General features: G+C 34.7%; 1 protein-coding gene across 7 annotated transcripts in view; it reads right to left on the reverse strand.

Annotated features, from left to right (window-relative positions):
• LOC106880268 (oxysterol-binding protein-related protein 11) overlaps positions 1-22,840 on the reverse strand; it is a 177,224-nt gene that overhangs the window by 1,291 nt on the left and 153,093 nt on the right. For all 7 annotated transcript variants that reach the window (XM_089363742.1, XM_052973273.2, XM_089363744.1 and 4 more), the window contains 11 exons: positions 20,933-21,003; positions 17,965-18,212; positions 14,888-15,021; positions 13,995-14,080; positions 12,145-12,226; positions 11,522-11,699; positions 9,503-9,613; positions 4,735-4,895; positions 2,794-2,910; positions 1,216-1,377; positions 639-704 (listed from right to left, as the gene is read on the reverse strand). In XM_089363742.1, coding sequence (XP_089219868.1) covers positions 639-704; positions 1,216-1,377; positions 2,794-2,910; positions 4,735-4,895; positions 9,503-9,613; positions 11,522-11,699; positions 12,145-12,226; positions 13,995-14,080; positions 14,888-15,021; positions 17,965-18,212; positions 20,933-21,003 — 1,416 coding nt within the window. The remainder of the gene's footprint in view (positions 1-638; positions 705-1,215; positions 1,378-2,793; positions 2,911-4,734; positions 4,896-9,502; positions 9,614-11,521; positions 11,700-12,144; positions 12,227-13,994; positions 14,081-14,887; positions 15,022-17,964; positions 18,213-20,932; positions 21,004-22,840) is intronic.

Consider the following 22,840-nt stretch of genomic DNA (forward strand, 5'->3'; position numbering starts at 1 on the left):
TCAACAGAAATATGGTAACAAAAGGATTAATAATATTGTACTGAAAGAGAACCAATACAAAGTCGAAGAATTCTGAAAAAAAATCTGTGCATCTTTGGTTGGGGTTGTCTATCATCTGGAAAGGTTCTGTGACTACAACTGGCTACAGGCTAAGAACACACTTGAAAGAAAGACAAAATAGAAAACAGAACACCGTAACTAAGGCTTGGGCCATTTCTTCCCAATGCTCCCCAAAATTTGTTTATATATAAGATCTAAAGACTCTTTTATATATAAAATCTAAATATAATACAGAATGTTACAATTTAAATAAAAGAAAGGCTTATAACTACAGTAACACTACTTTATGTTTACATACCGGCTTCAGAACTGTAGAACATATGCAAGGGGGTGCTGAAAAGTTCCTGGCTTTGGATAAAAGAAAATATTAGAGGATCAGTTAATTATGATTTTATGCAACATATTCCTTTCTTAGATTCACACACTTATTGCAGCAGTCCTTCAGTTTTTGTAAGCCCTGTGAAAGAACTCAGAAGGTTGGGCCTCCAACCAGACCTTTTGTGATACCCTTAAAGCCAGGACACTTTTCAGCATCCACTCAAATATTCTGAAGAGAATATAAAATTCTTAAAACAAACCTTCGTTGCAAACTCTGTATTTGTTTCTTTCCGTAATCTTTCCCCTTCTCGTTGACGGTCTTCCAACTAAAGATTAAAAAGAAATAAAGAGGAATAAGCAGGTTGAAACCACAGAGAAATAGTGTGTGTGTGTGTGTGTGCACATGCATACATGTGCACCTATGCATGACAATGTTCACATACTTGCTATCACATTTTCAATTAAGGATGTTTTAATTGAAAAAAAAAAAACCCCGTTATATGACAGGAGACAAATATCATCCTGGATAGAATATGAACCTATTGTCAGTTAACTTCTCAGACAGACTGACAGGTAAACAGAATAAATAAAAAAGTTGCCTTGCAGGACAACACAATGATTGTATATGAAATCAATACTTGTAGTTAGTATTAAAAGCAAACTGAGATGTTTGCATCTCATTCATTTGGCCACAGTGGCAGATTAATAATTATATACATACAAAATAATAGTTCTTTTTATACTACTTTTGAGCACTATGCTAGTTGCTAAAAGTATATTCATTCAATAAACATATCTAACTTTAATTCATTAGAATACCTCAACTGGTATACTCACAAATTTCTTGTGTTCTGTAGCAATATTTACATCTCCCAGTTTCAAAGCATTAGTGACATGTTGCCAGAGTCTCCTTGACTCAAATTCTCCTTGCATTGAAATAGGGCGAACACACTTTCTCATAATCTCCAGACTACTTACATCAATAGTTTTTGTTTCTCCCTAAAATCAATGAAATAATACATATTGAACAGCACTGATTAAGATTTCAGACAGATTAAGAAAAATTTCAAGATTTGAATTTTGCTGATTGTTAAAAATCTGTAGCTATTATTTACAGACACAACTATAAATTCTATTTCAAGTGGATGGAAGTTGTGGAAGAGGGAGACCCAGGAAGACATGGGATGAAGTATTAAAGGCAAATCTCAAAACACTGAACCTTATGAACAGGACCAAAATATGTGGCACACTGCTATGCTCCAGAAGACACACCCACCACAACAGAATTGAGATCCCAAAACTGATGTACTACATAAAAAGGACTGCTGTGGATGCTGGTGCCACATAAAAAAAAGCACCCAGTACACTCTATAAAGTGGTTGGCATTAGGAAGAGCATCCAGCCATAGAAACCAAACCATGCCTTAAAAAGTTTGGTCAAACAAAATACTGCTGAGAATCTTGTCCAGCATGCTAACAATTCTGCCAGCCTGCTGCGTTAACAACAACAACAACAATAATAATAATGGTTTCAAATTTTTTCACAAGGGCAGCCATTTTTGGAGCGGCGGGCAAAATACCACTAAGCACTTTGTCCAGTGTGCTAATGATTCTGCAAGCTTGCCGCCTTAATAATAATAATGGTTTCTTACCTAGGCAAAAAGCCAGCAATTTTAGTGGTGGGGAGGGATAGTCAATTCCATTGGCACCAATATTTGAAAGGAACTTTAAATTGACTCCAGAGGGACAAAAGACAAAGTCGACTACAGTGGGATTTTGAACTCAGACTGTAAATAGCCAAAATAAATAACACAAGACATTTTTTCCGATGCTCTAATGATTTTTCTGATCTAACAAAACTGCCAGATAAATGCAAAATTTCATTCACAAGTATGATGTGACACAGGCGTGACTCTGTGGTAAGAAGCTTGCTTCCCAATCACAAGGTTTGGGGTCCATCCTCACAGTGAGCCACCTTGGACAAGTATCTTCTACTATAGCCATAGGCCAACCAAAGCTTTGTGAGTGGATTTAGTAAATGGAAATTGAAAGAAGCACATTGAGAGTGTGTGCATGCATGTGTATTTGTGAGTGTATGTATGTGTAGATATTACCTCCTTGACATTGTGTAATGTCTTGTCATGGAGATACATTACCCTGCCTGAAAATGGGTGAGGGTTGGTGACAGGAGGAGCATGTGGCTGTAAAAAAATCTGCCTCAACAAAATTCCATCTGACCCATGTGAGCATGGAAAAATGGACATTAAACCAATGACGATGATGAATTATAAACGGATTAATTGGTTGATGATTGTGGGATAATTACAATTATAACCTTAGGGTAATTATATAATTGTATTTAAAAACTTAGGTCAAGTGAATTCACACACACACAAAAATATTTAATAAAAATTACATTTTCATAAGTAAATTCAAAATAATTATTCCATTCTCCTTGCCCTTTACATATGATGGTACCCATATTATTTTTCACTTCTGCTGCAATCCGATGAAGTTTACCTCCATAAAAAGGCTGCAAGTGAAAGAGAATTCAATTAATTCAACTGGTTTAGTTTATAGTCTTCAATTTAAAACAAGAGCAAAACAAAAAAAAACAAAAAAAAAAAAACAACAGAAAATGAAAATAATTTTTAAAATATTGTATCTATATCATAGCAGTATTACATTACATACATCTGAAGAAAATACAGTTGTCTTAACCCCTTTGTTACACTATTTCTGTTGTGAGACACTGTGTTTACTTCAATTAATTTTATGTGTAACAAAGAATTTCATAAAATAACTTTATTATTAAGCTGCTGTTGGAAATATAAATTAAAACTAAGTTTAGGTGGAAGATTTTAATTCAGATCATTTGAAATCAAGACATTTGTAATACAGAGCCAGATGAAGTCTCAGGCAGGTTGGTATCAAAAGGGTTAAGCAAAGATATTTTTGGTCAACAGCAGAAATCTAATAAGTTCCCTGGCATATTCCAGGAGTTTCCATCAATCTTTATGAAACAGTATTAGTTCAAAATAGCATTCTGCATATCTAACTTAAACAGGACTATACAGAATGCTATTCTGAATTATTACTGCTTACATCACTAATAACAAATTTTTACCCAGCCTGCTTAACTATTTGCAACACCAGTGATTAACAAATCTATATAAGTAGAAGCAAAATTTGTCTAAATATGTGATTGACAGTGGATACTCACTTGTGATGATGCAGAAAGACACAGACATCATGATTTAGTAATTTCACCACCACCACTGGATGCTTTTGTCTACTGCTGACACACTTCTGTGTGTTTTAGTACTTATACATGTATACAAAAAAGCTCTCGCGAGGCAAATACTGCAGTGTTGTGGCTTTCTACATTATATCCAAGCTAATTAAGATATACAGAATCACCATCATGATTTAACGTCTGTTGTCCATGTTGGCATGGGTTGGACAGTTTGACCAGAGCTGGTAAGCTACACCAGACTCCAGTCTGATTTGGCATGGATTCTACAACTGGATGTCCTTCCTAATGCCAACCACTTTACAGAGTGTGCTTTTATGTGGCACCACATGTGCACTTTTATGTAACACCACACGGGCACTTTTACATGATGCCACACATCCGCTTTTACAACAGTAAAATGGTTTCTACCATCCCATGAGATTTGAAATGAAGACTGTAGGCTAATGAAACACTTGTTAATTAAGTATTGATCTTTCAGTTAATTGTAGTAAATCGTACCTACATACAGCTGAATAGACATAGATATTAAGAGTTAGTTAAAGTCTGCACCAGAGACAACAAATAATACTTCTGGAAAAGTACAAACAGTTCAACTGGTCGTTCAATAACGATCAAGTAAAGAATGACTTATTTTAGATAAATAATTTTTTATTCTTCATTATTTGTTACGGTTTGTCTTGCCAGTTTGTGTATTATTAAATGACCAAAAGCCAACACCAGCAGCTAAAATGTATAATAATGCAAACATACATTTTTGATTGTTAAAGAGTTGTTTCAAAATCAAATATGTTGTTTCTACTGAAAGTTTGTCAACATAAGATGTAGTCACTTAAATCAATGAGAAAACTGTGTAAAAACACATATCTAAGAAAATAGCACATTTTGTAACTTAAGCATATTTAATGTACACTATACTCCACTCACTAATCATGGCCATGAGAACATAAAGATAGAGAACAATGGTAAAGAATCAATGATGCTTATTACTACATTAGAAATTAATGGCAGAAGAGATGGGAGAAAAGTATTGATATTTCTCTCTGAGTAGCAATTAAAGAGTAATTATTCAATGAATTGATTTAGTAGAAAATATTAACATACCTTAGTATGGAATGTTACAGCAGCAGAATAACCAGTCTTGCGACAATTAATGTTAATCTTGTCTCCAAGCTCTACCCAAGGAACTGTGAGAATTGACCGAGCATAAACACTTGGTAGACCAAATACATATTCTTCATCAAACTCCAATAAATTCAATGATACTGGAATATGAAAATTCGAATAGTTATCATCATTATAGTTTTAATGTCCATATTTCCATGGCTTAAAAGTGTTCTAAAATTTGAATATTACAATACAATAATTACAGAACAAAAAGAATACAAGAGATGCTGGTTAATTCAGTCTCCAATAAGAAGTTTGACAATGAGGATTCAATCGTTTAACTAAATCATTTGCTCCTGAATTTATGCTTAAGTAGGCTGAGTACTCTTTCGTGAAGGTGCATGGCTCAATAACAAGAGTAATATGAAAAATTTATCACATCCTTCTAAAAGGATACAAAAAAAAAGTTTTAAAAAAAAAACAAAAAAAAAAACACCATTCAGGATGGGTTTTTGATTTTGATATTTCAGCTGAACTTCATTTGAACTTAATTGAGTATAGTGCAAAAAGTCTGATAAAAACACCCCAGTTGGTCACTGTAAAAACATGACAAAGTTACTGATTTCAATTTTGTTAATGCAAACCACCACCAACATTTTCAGATTCCAGGTTTTACCACATTAAATATACACTTGACCAAGATTCTCAGCAAGTTAACCTGTTTTATCTCAGGTGTAAAGTTCTTGAAGAGAAGATGGCTTCATTTATTTGATTTCAGAATAATAAAGACAACACTTATGTATCAACAGTTTTTTTGATACCAACCCACATAAGATCACTTCTGATTTTATGATTTAACCCTTTAGTGTTCACATTATTCTGCCCAAATTAATGCTTTTTTATCCACATTGTTTTGAACTAATCATGCATTATCTTGTAGTTATGAGATCTTGATGAGGTAGCTGTTAATTTTTAAAACAATATTGTAGAGTAGATGTGAGAGGCCAGATTTGGCCAGTTTGAGCATAAAACAGGCAGAATACTTTTGACCGGATATGGCCGGTTTAAATGCTAAAGGGTTAAACTTCCTGTTTTAAAGTGATCTAAATTAAAACCTTCCACCCAAATTTCATGTTAATTTATGTTCCAAACACCAACTAAGTAATGACAATTATTCCACTAAATTCTTCCTTATTTTCAAAATTTAATTATGATTTTATTCAATATAATCCTCTCTCAGATTCGCACACTTATTGCAGCAGTCCCTCAGTTTTTCTAAGCCCTGTGAAAGAACTCAAAAGGTTGGACCTCCAACCAGGACTTTCGCAATACCCTAAAGCTAAAAACTTTTCAGCACCCACCTCACAACTTAGAAGCAAAATAAAATTTTGATACGTTCATATGTAAGACAAATAAATGATCTAATTTAGGAATGATGTATTCTTTCTCACTGAATATTATTATTTCTTGATGTTTAACCAGAGTGAACCCCACTGGTTGCCATTGTTTTCATATATTATCAACATTTTTCTGACAGCATGCCCCAAAAAGCAGCAGCAATTTCATTTTGCGCAGATAAACTTATTATTGAGAGAATGTTTTACAGCCAGAAACCCTTACCTGTTTTCCCAATAAAAGACTTCTTATTTCATACATCTTCAAAGGCACAAAGCCAGCAGAAAATTTGTACACTGCTTGTAGCTGGCAACTTTCACAGAGTGCAAATATAAACAAACACACACACACACGATAAAGCTTCTTTCAATTTCTGTCTGCCAAATTCACTCATAAGAGCTTGGTCAGCCAGCCTAGAGCTAAAGAAAACACTGCTGTGCAGTAGTAATGAACCTTAAACCATGAGGTTGGAAGTGAACTACTTGACTACGCACTCATGCCTAACATATTCAAAATCAACTCAAGTTGATCAATCTGTTCATTAATAGACAGAGAGGCAAACAAACAGTCTTGACCACGTTCAATAAAACAGTATCAGATGAATCAGCAGAAACTACAAATATACTATTTCTTTTTGCTGCAACTACAACAGACTATGCTTCACATAGCCACCAAGCTGCATACCACCAACCTTGCTCAATATGCTCACCTTTCATCTTTTCTCATCATTTCCCATCTCACCTAAACACTTTGCTAAACCCTGCCTCGGCCAGAACTATAACCCACTGCCACTCACCATGTTTCCCCACAACATAAACATCAACTGCATGAGATTTGCCAATCTAAGGTGGTCTGCAAAGATTACAACATTGAAATGTGAACTCAGAACATAAATGTTGTGTTGGCATTCCGTCGCTTATGACGTCGAGGGTTGCAGTTGATCCGATCAATGGAACAGTTTGCTCATGAAATTAACGTGCAAGTGGCTGAGCACTCCACAGACACATGTACTCTTAACGTAGTTCTCAGGGATAGTCAGCGTGACACAGTGTGACAAGGCTGACCCTTTGAATTCCAGGCACAACAGAAACAGGAAGAAAGAGTGAGAGAAAGTTATAATTAAAGAGTACAGCAGGGTTCGCCACCATCCCCTGCTGGAGCCTCGAGGAGCTTTAGGTGTTTTCGCTCAATAAACACTCACAACGCCTGGTCTGGGAATCGAAATTGCAATCCTATGACCACGAGTCCGCTGCCCTAACCACTGAGCCATTGCGCTTCCACACTCAGAATATAACACAGGAAGTAAAAGCACTGAAACAAGTACTACAAGGCATGTCTGACACTATCAATTCTGTGGCATAGGTATTAAGGCCAGACATTTCAATAAGAGATAAATATAGTTAATTATATAGACACTAGTAGCTGGTTAGTACTTTATTTGAAATAGGGAAATCAATATGATGACTTGGAAGCAAAATTGGCAATACTCAGTCAGTCAAATCAATATTAGATGACAACAAAAGGCAGAAAGTGGATAGAAACATTAGTATGCCAGGCAAAATGCTTAGCAGCATTTCATCCATTTTCACATTCAGCCAAGGTCAATTATGCCTTTCATCGTTTCAGGGTCAATAAAACAAGTACCAGTTGAGCACTGGGATCCAGGTAATCAACTTAACCACTCCCCACAAAAATACTGGCCTTGTACCAAAAATTGAAACCAACATTAGATATCAACATCTTAGTATAACAACTCCATACTGTATGTTATTTCAAAATACTGTGTACATAAAGCTTTTACATTGAAGCACCAATCTCAGAACTATGTGATATTTATGCAAACTTTCTGAAGAGGCTCAATTGAAAATTAAAATCGCTGAAGGACACAATTTTGGTTTAGTATATTTCCCCAATACCAAAATAAACAGTAGAATATACTTGTTTAATACTCTACTTAACAATTCAATACCTTGGAATATATGTTAAATACCATATAAATAACATATTAAAAGTGAATTATTAGCTTCTATTCTTTTTTCATGTTATTTTTTTATATATTCTATCCTAGTAAAAGGAAAAAGTAACCACTAGTGGTTCTCAAACATTTTTTACCTAAGGACCCCTTTGATTACTATTTTATTCTGGTGGACCCTCATAGCCAGTCAATGTTTAAAAATTAGTTTTATAAACACTTCTTTCAAAATTCCTGTTTTCTTTTTCTCACATTCACTTGTGTAGATTGAACTATGCAAAATGTTTGAGAAAGAAACCCGTTTCTTGCAATAAATACATCTAAATCAAGACTTTTTTTTTATGGACCCTTAACATACTAGTGGATTACTCCTGGAGTTATGTGGGCCCTGTAATTCAAAGGGTCAGCCTGGTCACACTGTGTCACGCTGAATATCCCCGAGAACTACATTAAGGGTACACGTCTCTGTGGAGTGCTCAGCCACTTGCACGTTAATTTTACAAGCAGGCTGTTCCGTTGATCAGATCAACTGGAACGCTTGACGTTGTAAGCGACGGAGTGCCAACAACAATATATGGGCCCTACTATTCTTATTCCTTTCATTTATGTAAATGAGGTGTTGACAACTAATCCATGCCAATTTAAAAAAACACACATCCCTATGCCTCAAAATACCACAAGCCCCTCATTCAAATCAGTTTATGATGAAAACGCTGACACATTACCTAACTATTTAAGCATCTTGCACGAAAGAGTCAAACATTAGATATTTTAAATAAAAATATAAATCTTCTGCAAGCAATAACAAACTTACCCTACCAGCTATATATGGTCTGATAATTTTCACAAGTTCAAACTATATACATAAACTTGGTAACTGAACATCTTGGAAGAGATCAATTAGCTCCTAAAACTAAAAATTATAGGATGATTTTTTTTCTTTTCAAATACTCAGCAATTGAGGGGAAATTAAGAGGCCATTCTGGAATATAACTTTTGTAGATGAAAAATATCAGTGACCCACAGTAACAGTCAGTCACAAAATTAAACAAGCTAAAGGAAGATCTCAAATTGAGCTTTCTAACCATCTTATAAGAGCTTGCTTTAGTGGTAAATGTAAACATACACGTGCTGGTGGCATGTAAAATGCACCCAAGAAAGTCTGTTAAATGGTTGCTGTTAGGAAGGGCATCTAACATGACAAAACAGACAATTGGAGTTTGGACAGCTCCATGTCAAACCGTCCAATCCATGCCATAGAAATGAACATTAAACAATGATGATGATATATATACACACACATAGATGTGCCTATGTGCAGAGACCCAAGAATCTCCAGAAAGGAAATTTTGAATAATTATTCTGAAGGTATTAAAAAGGAAAAACTCATCAGCTTACCTTTACCAACCATCATAACACCTATTGACATTCCCATGAATTTAGATTTGGTCCATATTGATGCATTCATAGAAATTTGTTTATCTGGACATTCAAAATAAAAGGCTGAAACTAGAATAATAGAAAAAAGAAAGTTAGTTGGTGGGGAGAGAATAGAGATCAGTAAAACAAACCTTAAAAAACATAATTAAATAAGCAGTACATTTGGGAAAAATATCTTGAAAATTCTACCCAGAGATTTACGAATGTTCAAAACATTATAACAAAGTTTGTAGGCCTAGCACACCAAGGTTAACACTTAGTCTTTGGCTGCAATAGACAAAGTTCACTGATACAAACATTTAAACTAGATCCCCACCCACCAACAATTTTTTCTGCAAATGCTCAGAATAGCTTATCTCACCAGTCTGAGAAAGCCCCCCCAAAGGTTGCGGTTTTGCCCATTCCTCTTGACTAATGCAAACATATAAAACAGTATCGTGGGAAGAAAACTCAATACACCAAGTCCACTAGTAAATCCTGTGCCAGTGCAAAGTGTAAAGCATCTGTGTTGGTGCCAAATATAAAGTACTTGTGCCAGTGCTGAGTGTAAAGCACCTGTGCTGGTGTCAAGTACAGAGCACCCATGGCAGGGCAAAAAGTAACCAGTATCTCCTGTCAAACTGTCCAACTCATGCCAGCATGGAAAATGGACATTAAATGATGATACTGTTAATGATATATATATATATATAGTTGTCAGTTGTGGGACATATACACAGTTATGAATTGTGGAACATAACTATCATTACATAAACCTGATGAGTGTGTAATGCACAAAAGTACTAGTTTATTTCCTTATAAAACTGTAAAAATTGGAAATAAAAAAAAAAACATGAAAATCAGACTAAGTTGGAATCTCATTGATTTATCTATTATATAAAATAGAGATGTGTGCATATTCACTTTTCAGGTGAAAACGGCTTCACCAATTGCTTCCATACTTCTAATGCATGAATAATTCCACCTCAGACAAATTATAGGCTGTTCATACTGGCTTCATTTCTTTCAAGCCTACACATGTCCTCGGCTGTCACAGCCCATGTTTCACTGCCATGTAACATGGCTGTTTGCATGCAGGTATCATACAATCTGCCTTTCACTCTGAGTGAGAGGCCCTTTGTTGCCAGCAGAGGTACGAACTCTCTGAACTTTGCCCAGCTTAATCTTATTCTCACAGCTACGCTCCTGGAGCATCCCTCTCCATTGCTAACTTGGTCATCAAGATAACGGAAGCTATCTACTAACTCTAGCTTGCCAACCCAGCAGTTGACGAAATCTATTTTCTGCATATTTTGAGCATTTGTTGTACCCGTGCATCTTCCACATACAAAAGCTAGTTTCCCCGTTAATCTTCCTCTGATATTGCTGCACCTTTTATGTGTCCAAAGCTTATACTGAGTGCATCTTATGGAGTTTCCACCTACACTTTTTCTACAAATTGAGCAGGACCATCTACCTGAAGGAATTTGTGATTTGTTGGCCTTCCTACTTACTAAGACTTTGGTTTTTGCTAGGTTAACTCTAAGGCACCTAGGTAACGGAAGCTATCAACTACTTATAGTGTTTTCCCCCTGGCATGTAACAGAAGCTGTTTACTGCACATTTTCAGTGTTTATTGCCCCTGTGCATTTGCCACACACAAAAACTATTTTCCCAGTTAGCCTTCCTTTGATATTGCTGCACCTCTTATGTGTCTATAGCTTACACCAGGTAATCTTATGAAATCTCTACCTACGCCTTTTCTAAAGATCGAGCAGGGCCGTCTACCTGAAGGGATTTGTGATTCGTCAGTTTAAGAGATCTGGCCAGTGTGACCATAATGTGGGAAGAATACTTGGACTAAATATGGCCGATTTAAATGCTAAGTGGTTAAACCGTTGTAGGCCCACAGACCCTTAAACACACAGGATAGGTCTGTCTGTTCAATCAGGGTGGAACAACAATAACAAAAGTATCTGATTAAAAAGCTGTTCTTACTTGGTGGATGGTGGGAGACTTGCTCAGCGCAATAGGTTAATAGATAGGGATTTTGTTCTGTGTTGAAACCATTGTCAGTGTGACCATCAGATGACTTGCTGCAATTCTTAGGAAATTTCCAGGAACAATGAAATGTCTCTCCTCGAATTGGATTGTATGGTTTCTTGGCAACCGAACCCTGTAAAAGGGGTTTAGAGAAATAAAATGATCAGAAATGTTAAAGCAATCAACATTAGATTTGGGATTAAAATTTGTTATAGTTACTTGATCTAGAAAATTAATTAATAATTTTTGAAATAGTAATCATTATATATATATATATATATATATATATATATATATATATATATATATATGGGTTAAAGCTACCATTGGTTCCATGTTAAGGGTAGTTCCAAACCAAAATGAAGACAAACACTGGTGTTCCATGTGACAGGCTTGATAATTGTTGAGGCAATTCCCTTTTACATGAAACTAATGGTAGCCTTAAACCATAAATAAAGAATTTTCATCCACTAATGCAGTGTCGAGCACTCATTCTCATTGTTCAATATTAACATGTTTTTATATATATATATGCTGAGAGAGAGAGAGAGAGAGGGAGAAAAGGAGAATTTCATTACCTGTCTGCCAGCATGGAAAGATGTTAGGTACCACTCAACTACTGCAAGCATCCTTTGTTCAGGATCTGCAAGGTCAGGAATTCTGACAATAAAAAGAAATAAATATTAAAAAAGAACAATGTGCAGGTCACAAAAATGTGGAGAATGTCCCAGGCCCATTTATTCCACCATTACTACTTTATTGCCAACTAATGAAAATATTCTGCAATAAAGAATACTTTTACAAATCTTTATCTTCCATCATTCCTAGGAAAGGTTCAATATTAACTTCATTTACTCTCAATCAATATCTATTAAACCCTCAAGTGTAAGTTGAAGACACTTCATATTATCTATTTACATTCTAAGACTATGTTTTCCTGATCAAGACATTTCTTGATATTTATAGTTCCATATATAACAGTTTTTGGCTCAGCCTGCTCCAGTGGTTACAAATCATCCGTCAGAAACCACAATGTTGCATAATACAAAGCTTCTGGCATTTGTTTTGCATCATACAGCATCATCATTATTTAATGTCTGTTTTCCATGCTGGCATGGGTTGGACGGTTTGACAGGAGCTAACCAACGGAAGGGCTGTTTAGGTTCCATATCAGAAATACCAATATAGCATGGAGTCATCATCATCACCACTTTTATGTTCGTTTTCCATGCTGACAATGTTTTACAGCAGGATGCCCTTTCTGATAACAATCTTAAATTGAATAATGGATTCATTACTATATGTATTTAGTCTCACTGTAAGATTAGGACCATAGGCACCGTTTCAGTAGCTTGGGATACGGATCAACAAACCACCAGGTATCACTTATTTAATGTTTCGTTTAGGATTCTCTCACCATCCTATCCCAAAATGCAGGTAATAGTAAAATGTAAACAAAACTTGTGAAGGGTACAGCTTATTTACATAATGGTACAACATATTGCATGAATTATGACTAAATACATGGTCTTACATTCAAATGTGTTTGGAATCACAGTGAAATTAGTTCCATAAGTATCAAACAAGATATTTTCATTGTTAGTCAACATTTCATTAGAATTCACTGATAGTTTCCTCTTATATTGTCATAGATCAGAGGTTCTCAACCATTTTTTTTTTGTTATCTATGGACCCCTTTGATTACTATTTTATTCTGGTGGGCCTCATAGCCACTCAATGTTTAAAAACTAGTTTTAGAGAAACTTCTATCAAAATTCCTATTTTGTTTTTCACACATTAATTGTGTAGATTGAACAATGTAAAATATTAGAGAAAGAAACCTGTTTCTTGCAATACATATCAATACTTATATATCCAAAGCAAATTTTTTTCAGGAGCACTTGAAATACATTTGTGGGTTCCCAATTTACTATTTTGTTGTGTGAACCCCACAAAATCATATATGGACCCTCAGGGGCCATATAAATCCTGGTTGAGAACCACTGCCCTAGATAGTAGCAGAGGGAAACTTATTAACCCTTTAGCATTTAAACTGGCTACATCTGGCCAAAATATTCTGCCTGTTTTATCTTCAAACTGGCCTGTCACATGTACCCTACAATATTATTCTAGAAATAAACAATCACAATGCATGATTAATTTAAATCAATGTGTATAAATAAGCATCACATTTGGACAGAATAATCTGAATGCTGAAGGGTTAACGTATAAAACTTGCAACAACAGTTTGATTGCCAGAGTTTGAATTCATTTATAAACAGTTCTTTCCATCTGCTCTAGCTACTTCGAAATTTAGTAACATGAAAGTATGCCTAGGTATACATAAGTGTGTGTGTGTGTGTGTGTGTGTGTGTGTGTGTGTGTGTGTGTGTGTGTGTGTGTGTGTGTGTGAGACAGAAGCACTTACTTTAGAAACAGCAGTGGATGTGCCATACAGTCAGCAAACATTTCTAATAACGACCTTTTTTCCAAAATGAAAGTTGGTAAGACTACCTGTAATTTAAAAGATATAATTTCAAATTAGTTTTCAAAGCTAATTATACAGAAAAACAAATATATATATATATATATATATTTCTTAAGTGTACATAAAAAAAGTAAGGTATAAAGTTCACAGATAATTCAGTAGACATAGTAGTTAAATATCTCAGATTGCACCCTGTCATCTTATACATACAAAGAAGATTACTTGTCAATTACTATTTTTAAATCTCACAACATGAGATATTCAGCAAAAGTACTTTGTAGTAAAGATTGTTTGCCAACAACTGGATCTTTTGAATTAGTTTGTGATGCATTAACTAATATAGTTAAATCCCACTCTACCGCCAAGTTCTTACAAAATGCAGAAGATTATCAAGTAAAATCAATTATTTTACAGTCAAAGTAGGAAGATAGTGGAAGACACTCTTCCTCTCACCAACCTCCAACCTCTTTCCAAGTAAAGTGACATTTTCTTCATAGCTAGACAAACTTTTCGTGGGAGACTGGAAACGAACAATTTTGCCTGCATGATGTTGAAGCTCATTTACAAACATTATATGATGTCCAGACAAGAGTACATGGACACATACAAGCTTCTTTCAGTTCAGTTTCTGTCTACCAAAATCCACTCTCAAGGTTTTGGGTGACCTGAGGCTTATAGTAGAAGACACTTGCTCAAGGTGCCACACAATGGAATTGAACCCAAGACTACATGGTTGGGAAGCAAGCCTTTTAACCACACACACACACAAACGATTTCTTCTCATCTAAGAGAGCTCCCAAAAAGAAAAGCAAAAATTTAGTAAATTAACTGACCTTCGTTAAATCCATTCCTAATTTTAGTTGAGATAGTAGATGTAATATAATGCTTTTATGTTCCTCAACAGCACCAAGTTCTGTGTCCTTGTATTCTTCTTCATCTTCAACATCTTGCATGTGATCAATGAATCCTACAATGTAACAAGATTATGAAAACTAAAGTCATTAAATCTAACAGGATTTAATCCTACGACAGCAACAAAAGTTTTCTCTTTTAGGGTGAAAGGCAGATTGTACAATGATTGTGTACAGAGTGCAATGCTGCAGGGTACATGGGCATTGAATGCAAAGGATTTGCAAAAGTTGGAAAGAAATGAAGGAAGCATGTTCCACTTGGTGTGTAATGTTTAGCATGCAAGAACGACAACATAGAAATGAGCTGAGAAAAAAACAGTTTATAAGAGAAGGAATCAAATGTTGTGTGGAGAAGTGGAGACTGCATTAGCAGAAGTATGTGATGCAAATGGAAGACAATCTGTTACCCTTCACATTCTGGTTTTCCATTTGTTGTTCTCATGAGCCCCTTAGACACACCTTCCCATTCTACCACTGCTCCATCTCTTCTTTCTATCAATCACCCACCCCTGTGCACTGTACCATATCAGTCTTCTAACAGGGGACCGTACTGGATCCTTTCATATTTAATACTCCCCACTACCATCCTCATCACTCTATCCACTTACCATTCACACAAATACTATGTAATGAGCGGTTCATTTAGATTGTTCATAACTGATTTATCCACTTTGACTCTTCTGTGCTGCTAACCATCACCCCATCACATCCAAATAGCATCTCTATGAACAACAATCACTTCTCTTACTCTTTCTATCTCTCTCGACACCAAACATGGAACTGCTATCACTACCCCTCTCCCCCATTACTCTTTCCTCTACCATCACCCTTTCATCCCAGTCACTGTTTCTAACATCATACCTTCACTTCTTTCGCCTTCCGTTATCACTCTTCTGAGGTTGACTTGAATAGACAGAAACTAATAGTGAAAAATCTTTAGTCTTACAGGATACAAGGTAACCTCACTAGTGCTGCTGCCATGATAAAATGCACCCATTACACTGTGTAAGAGTAAACCCCCCCCCCTTTGAGATCATGAGATTGCACCTAGAAAGTTACCTTGTGAGGTACAAGTCCGAGCAAAGTTGTTGATGGAAGACCAGCAGTCGCCTATGCATACCAGCCTTGCCTCTCCCTGCTGTTGGGGTTATCCAAGGGAAAGGCAAAGGGGCCGATACAGCTTGGTACCAGTGATGTCACAACTCATTTTTACAGCTGAGTGAACTGGAGCAACGTGAAATAAAGTGTCTTGTCCAAGAATACAACACACAGCCTGGTCCAGGAATTGAACTGACTACCTCATGATTGTGAGCCCAATGGTCTAACCATGCAGCTGTGTGAAGTCCTCCCTTTAAGCATTGCTACATCAGTGTTAAAAAGAGTATTCACCCATACATAAATAAAAAAAGAGAGAAACAAAAATGACCAACTGGCAGTCTTATGTGCAAGTAATTATCATCAGCTTTATCTTTATTATTATTATTATTATTATTATTATTATTATTATTATTATTTAGCTGCCTAACACATTTCTGATGTCAACTGCAAAAAAGTGAACATTTAAACTATTCAAATGAAAGATATCCTCATCTTCATTTAATGTCCACTTTTCCATGCTGAATTGGTCAGATAGAATTTGCTGAGGTAGATTGTTTACAACCTGATGCCCTTCCTATAGCCAACTCCAACCTTTTCCCAAGTCAGGTAATATTTTCCCATAGCTAGACATGTTTGTTTGATAATGGTACTAATTTTCAGCCATTATGATGTTTAGACAAGGGTACACACACAAACATACATAGATACAAGTTTCTATCAGTTTGTCACCCAATTCACTCATGAGGCTTTTGTAGTCCCAGAGCTATTGTAGAAAACACTTACCCAAGGTGCCATGCTGACTCAAACAAATACCAAACTATCATCAGATTACACTAAAATATCTGTGTATCTCCTAACATAGGTAGATGGCCGGTTAAATGTGTATAATTGTTCTTCGAGAAATCTGGGAGATATACCTTTTTCTCAGTCATTGTTACTAACCATACAAAACATATTTCATGGAGGGAACTAGATAGAAATAAAAACACCCTCAGATCCTACACTGGAGGATCAACAAAATATCACAAAGCAATTTCATGTTACAGAAACAACAAGCAGTTTTCTGGATCATTGGAAGTAAATAAGTTAGATAAATAACTTAATCTCTTAACTTTTATTGAAATTTGGGAATGGTAATATTTTTGCCTATTATACACACACACACACTATATACTTGGTATTCACTTCAGCTTTATTATTATCATCATTATTATTTTAGTGTCCTTTGTCGAAGTTCTTTTGTCACCTCCTGTGACCCCTTCAACAACCCACAATCCCATGTGTCTCCTCTTGTTCTGTTTAGTCCATTCTGTCTTTCTGTGAAGACCAAGTAATATAGTGCTTGTGTTTAATTGGTAAAAAATATCTGTTTCAACACATGATTTCCCATCAGGAATCTTGCAAAAACAAATACATAGACATTAAAGATATTATTTTTCATTTATAGGTTATACAAATGCACAGATACGACTATGTGGTTATGAGTTCCATCCCACTGCCTGGCACCTTCAGGGAGTGTTTTCTACAAAAATACAAGTTTGCTGCAGAATCTAATTGATGCCATGCTTATTGACCAACTTAATGTCTAGATGCATATTCGTGGTGGTATGCATCAGCATTACAGAGGTATGCACATACAAATGAATCCATACATGATCCTATATAGTTTATAGTTTTTTTTGGGGGGGGGGGAAGCAGGTGGCAGTGGTGGTTTGATCATTGCATTTTACCTGTATTCTTTATTGAGTTTCCATTCTCTTATAAGTGTAGATTCGACTAGAATGTCATCCTTTTTTTAACTTCCTGAACTTCCACAATTGATGCATTACAGTTAAATGCAGTCAATGGCAGGAGTATACAAACTATAACCATTAAAAAAATCATAGAAGAAACACACTTACCATCACATTTTTTATCCATCATAACAGCAGTAGGAGTAGAGTAAGACAGAGATGTGGTGGAGATGTAACTGTCACATGGCGATGGCTGGTCTGATGGTAACGTTTCTGAATGTGGAGTGATGTAGATTGATGTCTGATGTTGCCCTTGTTTGGGTTGCTGTTGGGAAGTTATTGCTGATGATTCAGGATCAGTATGCGCCTGCCGTTGATGCTGAACTGATTGCTTAGCTAGAGACATCGAGGGGGGTCTTCAAAGAACAGGAAAAAAGAAAACCCAGTTCAAAGAACAGGAAAGGGAAAACCCAGATAAATGTTATAAAGAAACACCTGCACTAACAACAACAAAACATAAAACATCTAGGTAAGCAGCCCTCTGTGTGTGTGTTATATGAATATATATATATATATATATATATATATATATATATATATATATATATATATATTATTAAGGTGGCTATTCGCAATTTAGAACAGATAGTCAAGAAGTACAGTTATCACTAAAGTCATCACTTGCATGACTAAGAGTTGTTTTGACTCCTATTTCTAGCAATGCTGGTGCTAGTAACCCTCGGTGACAGTAATGGGTCACCGATGAAGATTGATTAAATCTGAAATCAGCACAGATATGACTATTTCGCATGCCATAGGGAGGGAACCCGTCTCCCTCGTCAGCCATTAGAAAAGTGTTCTCACATGGTTAAGACTTGTTTTAACTCTTATTTCTAGCAATGCTGGTGCTTACTAGCACCCTCCGTCACTTTAGTGATGACTATATATATATAAACAAATGTACCAGCTCAATTATGCTTGGAGAATATTCAAACCTGTACCCATGTGTTTGTGTTTTTGTATTCATATATATTTGTATATGGTAATGTATACATGCATATGCATGTATATATGAGTTTTTATGATTCTTTATATAGTTTTTTATATACTTTTTGTATGTTTTTTTTATATGCCTTATATTTTTATTTTATATTTGTATTTGAATTTTGCAAAATTCATGAATTGAATTTTGTAAATCTCTGAAGAGGCCTAGTGAATCGTGCATGTACCCCCATTACATCATTTTCATCTACTAATTACTCCAGCGTACAGGAGCTATATAGATAGAATGGGGAATGCCAACGCTAGGCCGAAACAGCTGTGAGATTTTGTCCTTTCTCCAATTGCTAGATGTCCTTTAAATCTGAAATCTTAATTGTTGATATGATATGGTATGGTATGTCAAAAGTGTCTGTATATTGTAATTTTGGTTATGAAATAAACAGATTAATCAACAGAATACAGTGTCTGCAAGTTGATGAGTACCTCATATTCCTCTCCATTTTCTTATTGCTATATATACATATATATATATATATATATATATATATATATATATATATATATAAACTCTAAGATTTGATTTAGTCATTAAATGGCGACTAACAAAACCAGTTGAAATAAATACCTGGTAGGACAAGCAGTTTCAAAATACATTGTAAAACTATTGAAAATTTAATCAAATTTTGAAAAAGAAAAAAAAACAGTAAAAAATCTCTCTCATACTTTAAAAACTTGTCTTTTAAATAAGTTATACATGTGAATATCAATTTTAAATAGTAATTCCAGGACAGAAATGCATGTGGCAGTAGCTAGATCACAATGCTATTGAATTATGAATTAGATTGAAAATAAGCAATATAAATAAATATTTGCGCACAGATGCGTCTAAATTGATCCAAGTTTAGTTTACTTTTGCATTTCTTGAATTTTGTACGTGTTTGTCATACAAATATTGAATGAAAAGTAGGTACTGTTTTATTTTTCCCCACAGAATTATCGATTACAGCTGTTACTTTAATGATGCAGTCATTTTACTCAGTAATTCATCATCCACTTTAAGGAAATGGGACAAATAGTAGGTAATAAAGAAGATATTTGTTTGATAATGGTTTAGAACTGGTTTTTATCCATTTTATGCCTATGGACCCCTTTGAGTTCTATTGTACTCTACTGCACCACCATAGCCATTTGATGAATATAAAAAAAATATCCTACTGTATTTTTAGAATTAAATATCATTAGGAATTATTTAAAAAACACAAAATATTTTGTGCATTGTAGAAATATAAGCAATTTATTGCACAAATTTTAACAACAAAATCTTATATGGATCCCCAAGGATAGAACCACTGGTTAATATGTAAGGTCACTGGTTTAGTCTGTCATTGTGAAATGTATCTAGGTCAGAACCCACTCATCTGTAAGCTACACTCAAAGACTTGAACTCAGCAGGTGAGCTAACAAAACATTGTCTTTTTTTTTTTCATATGGTGTTTCTCCTCTATCCAGCTGTTAGTTCTTATGCTGTGGTATACCATCATGATCCTCACTGTTTCAATGATGACCACTTTTTCATAATTGTTTGGGTCAGACGGAAATTACTGAAACAAATTTCTTATACAGCCAAATACCCTTTCAATCGCAAATCCTTATTTGTTTCTAAGCAAGATAATATTTCTTCTTGGTTGGATATGTTTTCAGAGAAGACTGGAAATGAATGATACAGCTTGTATAATAGTGATACAGCTGTCACAAGATGTCAGCACACATGTTTATATGTGTGTGCTTGCGTGCGTGTGTGTGTAAGACAAGTTTCTTTCAGCTTCTGTCAACTAAATTCACCCACAAAGCTTTGGTTAGCCCAGAGTTATGATAGAAGACACTTGCTTAAAGTGTCCTGCAATGGGACTGAACTCAAAACCATGTGGCTGGGAAGCAAACTTCTTAACCACAAAAATGCAAATAGGCACAGGTGTATCAAGGTGCACTGGTCCATTTGAGAGTGTAACAACCATAAACAGAGTGATGCATTATCAATTTGACCAATGATGTTGTCAGAGAGAGAGATTATACCCAATGACAAATACAAGTGTTAACTTCTTTATGAATGACATCAATTTAAATTGATACTTACAAGGACTGTGAATGTTGATGATGATCATGTAAGGAAAAAGGTCCACTTAAAGCATTTTTATTAAATGTGTTCTAAAAGAAAGAAAAGAAAAATAATCATAAACTGGACAAAAAATAATACCTCTTAAATTATTTTGGAAAGAATACTTTTTTCCTCTTGCATCTTTGAAAGAATAATATATCTTCAAATAACAAAACATTGCATGGAATCCAGCACCAGAAAAGAGAATGATACTAACTATTCATTAATTTTGAACAATTCACATTATTTAACTTCAATTCATTAAAATCTTAAACTTTCCAAAGTCATGAAAGAAGGGCGTAAATAGACAAAAAAAATAGTAAATTGAGATTAGATTTTAATTTTAAAACCCAAGTGATTTTAATCAAACAAAGCAAACGATAACGGACAGAGTCGAGATCCATTGACAAGGTTGCAAAAACAACAAAAAGTTTGGAAGACAAAAAAATTAGTGGAAATTGAACCAGTGAGTGTGTTAGATATTAAGGCAATATGACTCTCCCCAGACACAACAAAGTAAATAAATGTTAAATTAAAAAAAAACAAAAACATTAAGTAATGACAATTTAATAATTTATCCACATGTGAAATAACAATTAAAACAAGTTGTGCCAACTGAAGTACACAAGTAAATGTATTTGAAACAGTTTTTTAGTCAGCCTTAGAAGAAGGTGGACTATAAATTCTGAAACTTTATTTCTAATTCCTTCTGTTCTGAGTTACAATGAAAGTACCATAGGTTTGTTAAAAATCAAAAGTTCTTAACACTGTACCATCATATAAAATACCAGAACAGTTCCTGATAGCAACTGTGCTTGTTTGGAGTTCTACATTTAATTTCGGTGGGGTTTCAGAAAACCTTACATTCTTTAGTCAACAGCACTGATTAAAAGAATGTACCACAATATAAAGTAGCTTTATATCTCTATATGTAAAATGAAAATTATTCACGATTATATAAAAAGTCAGTTTTGTATAACTTTCCTAATTAAGAGACATGCATAAACTCTAAAACACAAGCAGTATTCAATACGATATAAAAACGTATACAATATAATTTTCACAAATGCCTTTTATGTTCTATTTCATTTAAATATTCAAATCTTAAGAACCAAATAAATATCCCTTCTTTCAAAAAGTTTATTTTTTAAAGCTAATGAGGTATAATAAAAAATTATCCCTCATCATCAAGATCTCCAAACAATACGCTTAAGATTTACATTTTTACTTACACATTGACACTGACATTTTATAGAACACACGATGGTTATTTAAATAAACAACAATTTTTTTTTGGTTTCATTTCATTTGAAACAGGAAATGAAACTGAATATAGCAAAAACGAATTACTTGAAATATAAGGTCAATTAACAATGGTAAACAGTTTCCTAAAAGCAGAAACAGCTCCTTGTATCTTGGGTAACTCGTTTCTTTTTCTTTTTTTTTTTCTTTTTAATGAACAGAGCTCAAATGTTACCCTACAAGTCAACAATAATAAACACACGCGCAAAGACAAAAATTACTAACGAGAAACAAACAGCTGTTTAATTAAAGAGAACTACTGCAAGAGCGTATGTACTACAAAAGGGGTCGCTGTGACCACAAGTATTTTGACGCAAGCAGGGAAGGGAGTCAATACACACTTAAGTGGTTAATTGAATTTTAAACAATGACTTCTTGATTAAGGAACAATTGCAGACATTTTTAAATAACGCATTGTTTTCGCTTGCTGAACTATGTAGGCGTGTGTTTGTACGTGCGTGTACGAATGATAACGGTTTGATAAGAATAATTGTCACTACCATACACACAAAGTAAGAAATTTGGAGGAGTACAGTCGTTTGTATTGACTCCAGTACTTAACTAGTACTTTATTTTATCGACCCC

This window comes from Octopus bimaculoides, chromosome 15, assembly GCF_046866305.1.
Source record: "Octopus bimaculoides isolate indiv1 chromosome 15, ASM4686630v1, whole genome shotgun sequence".
NCBI lineage: Eukaryota > Metazoa > Mollusca > Cephalopoda > Octopoda > Octopodidae > Octopus > Octopus bimaculoides.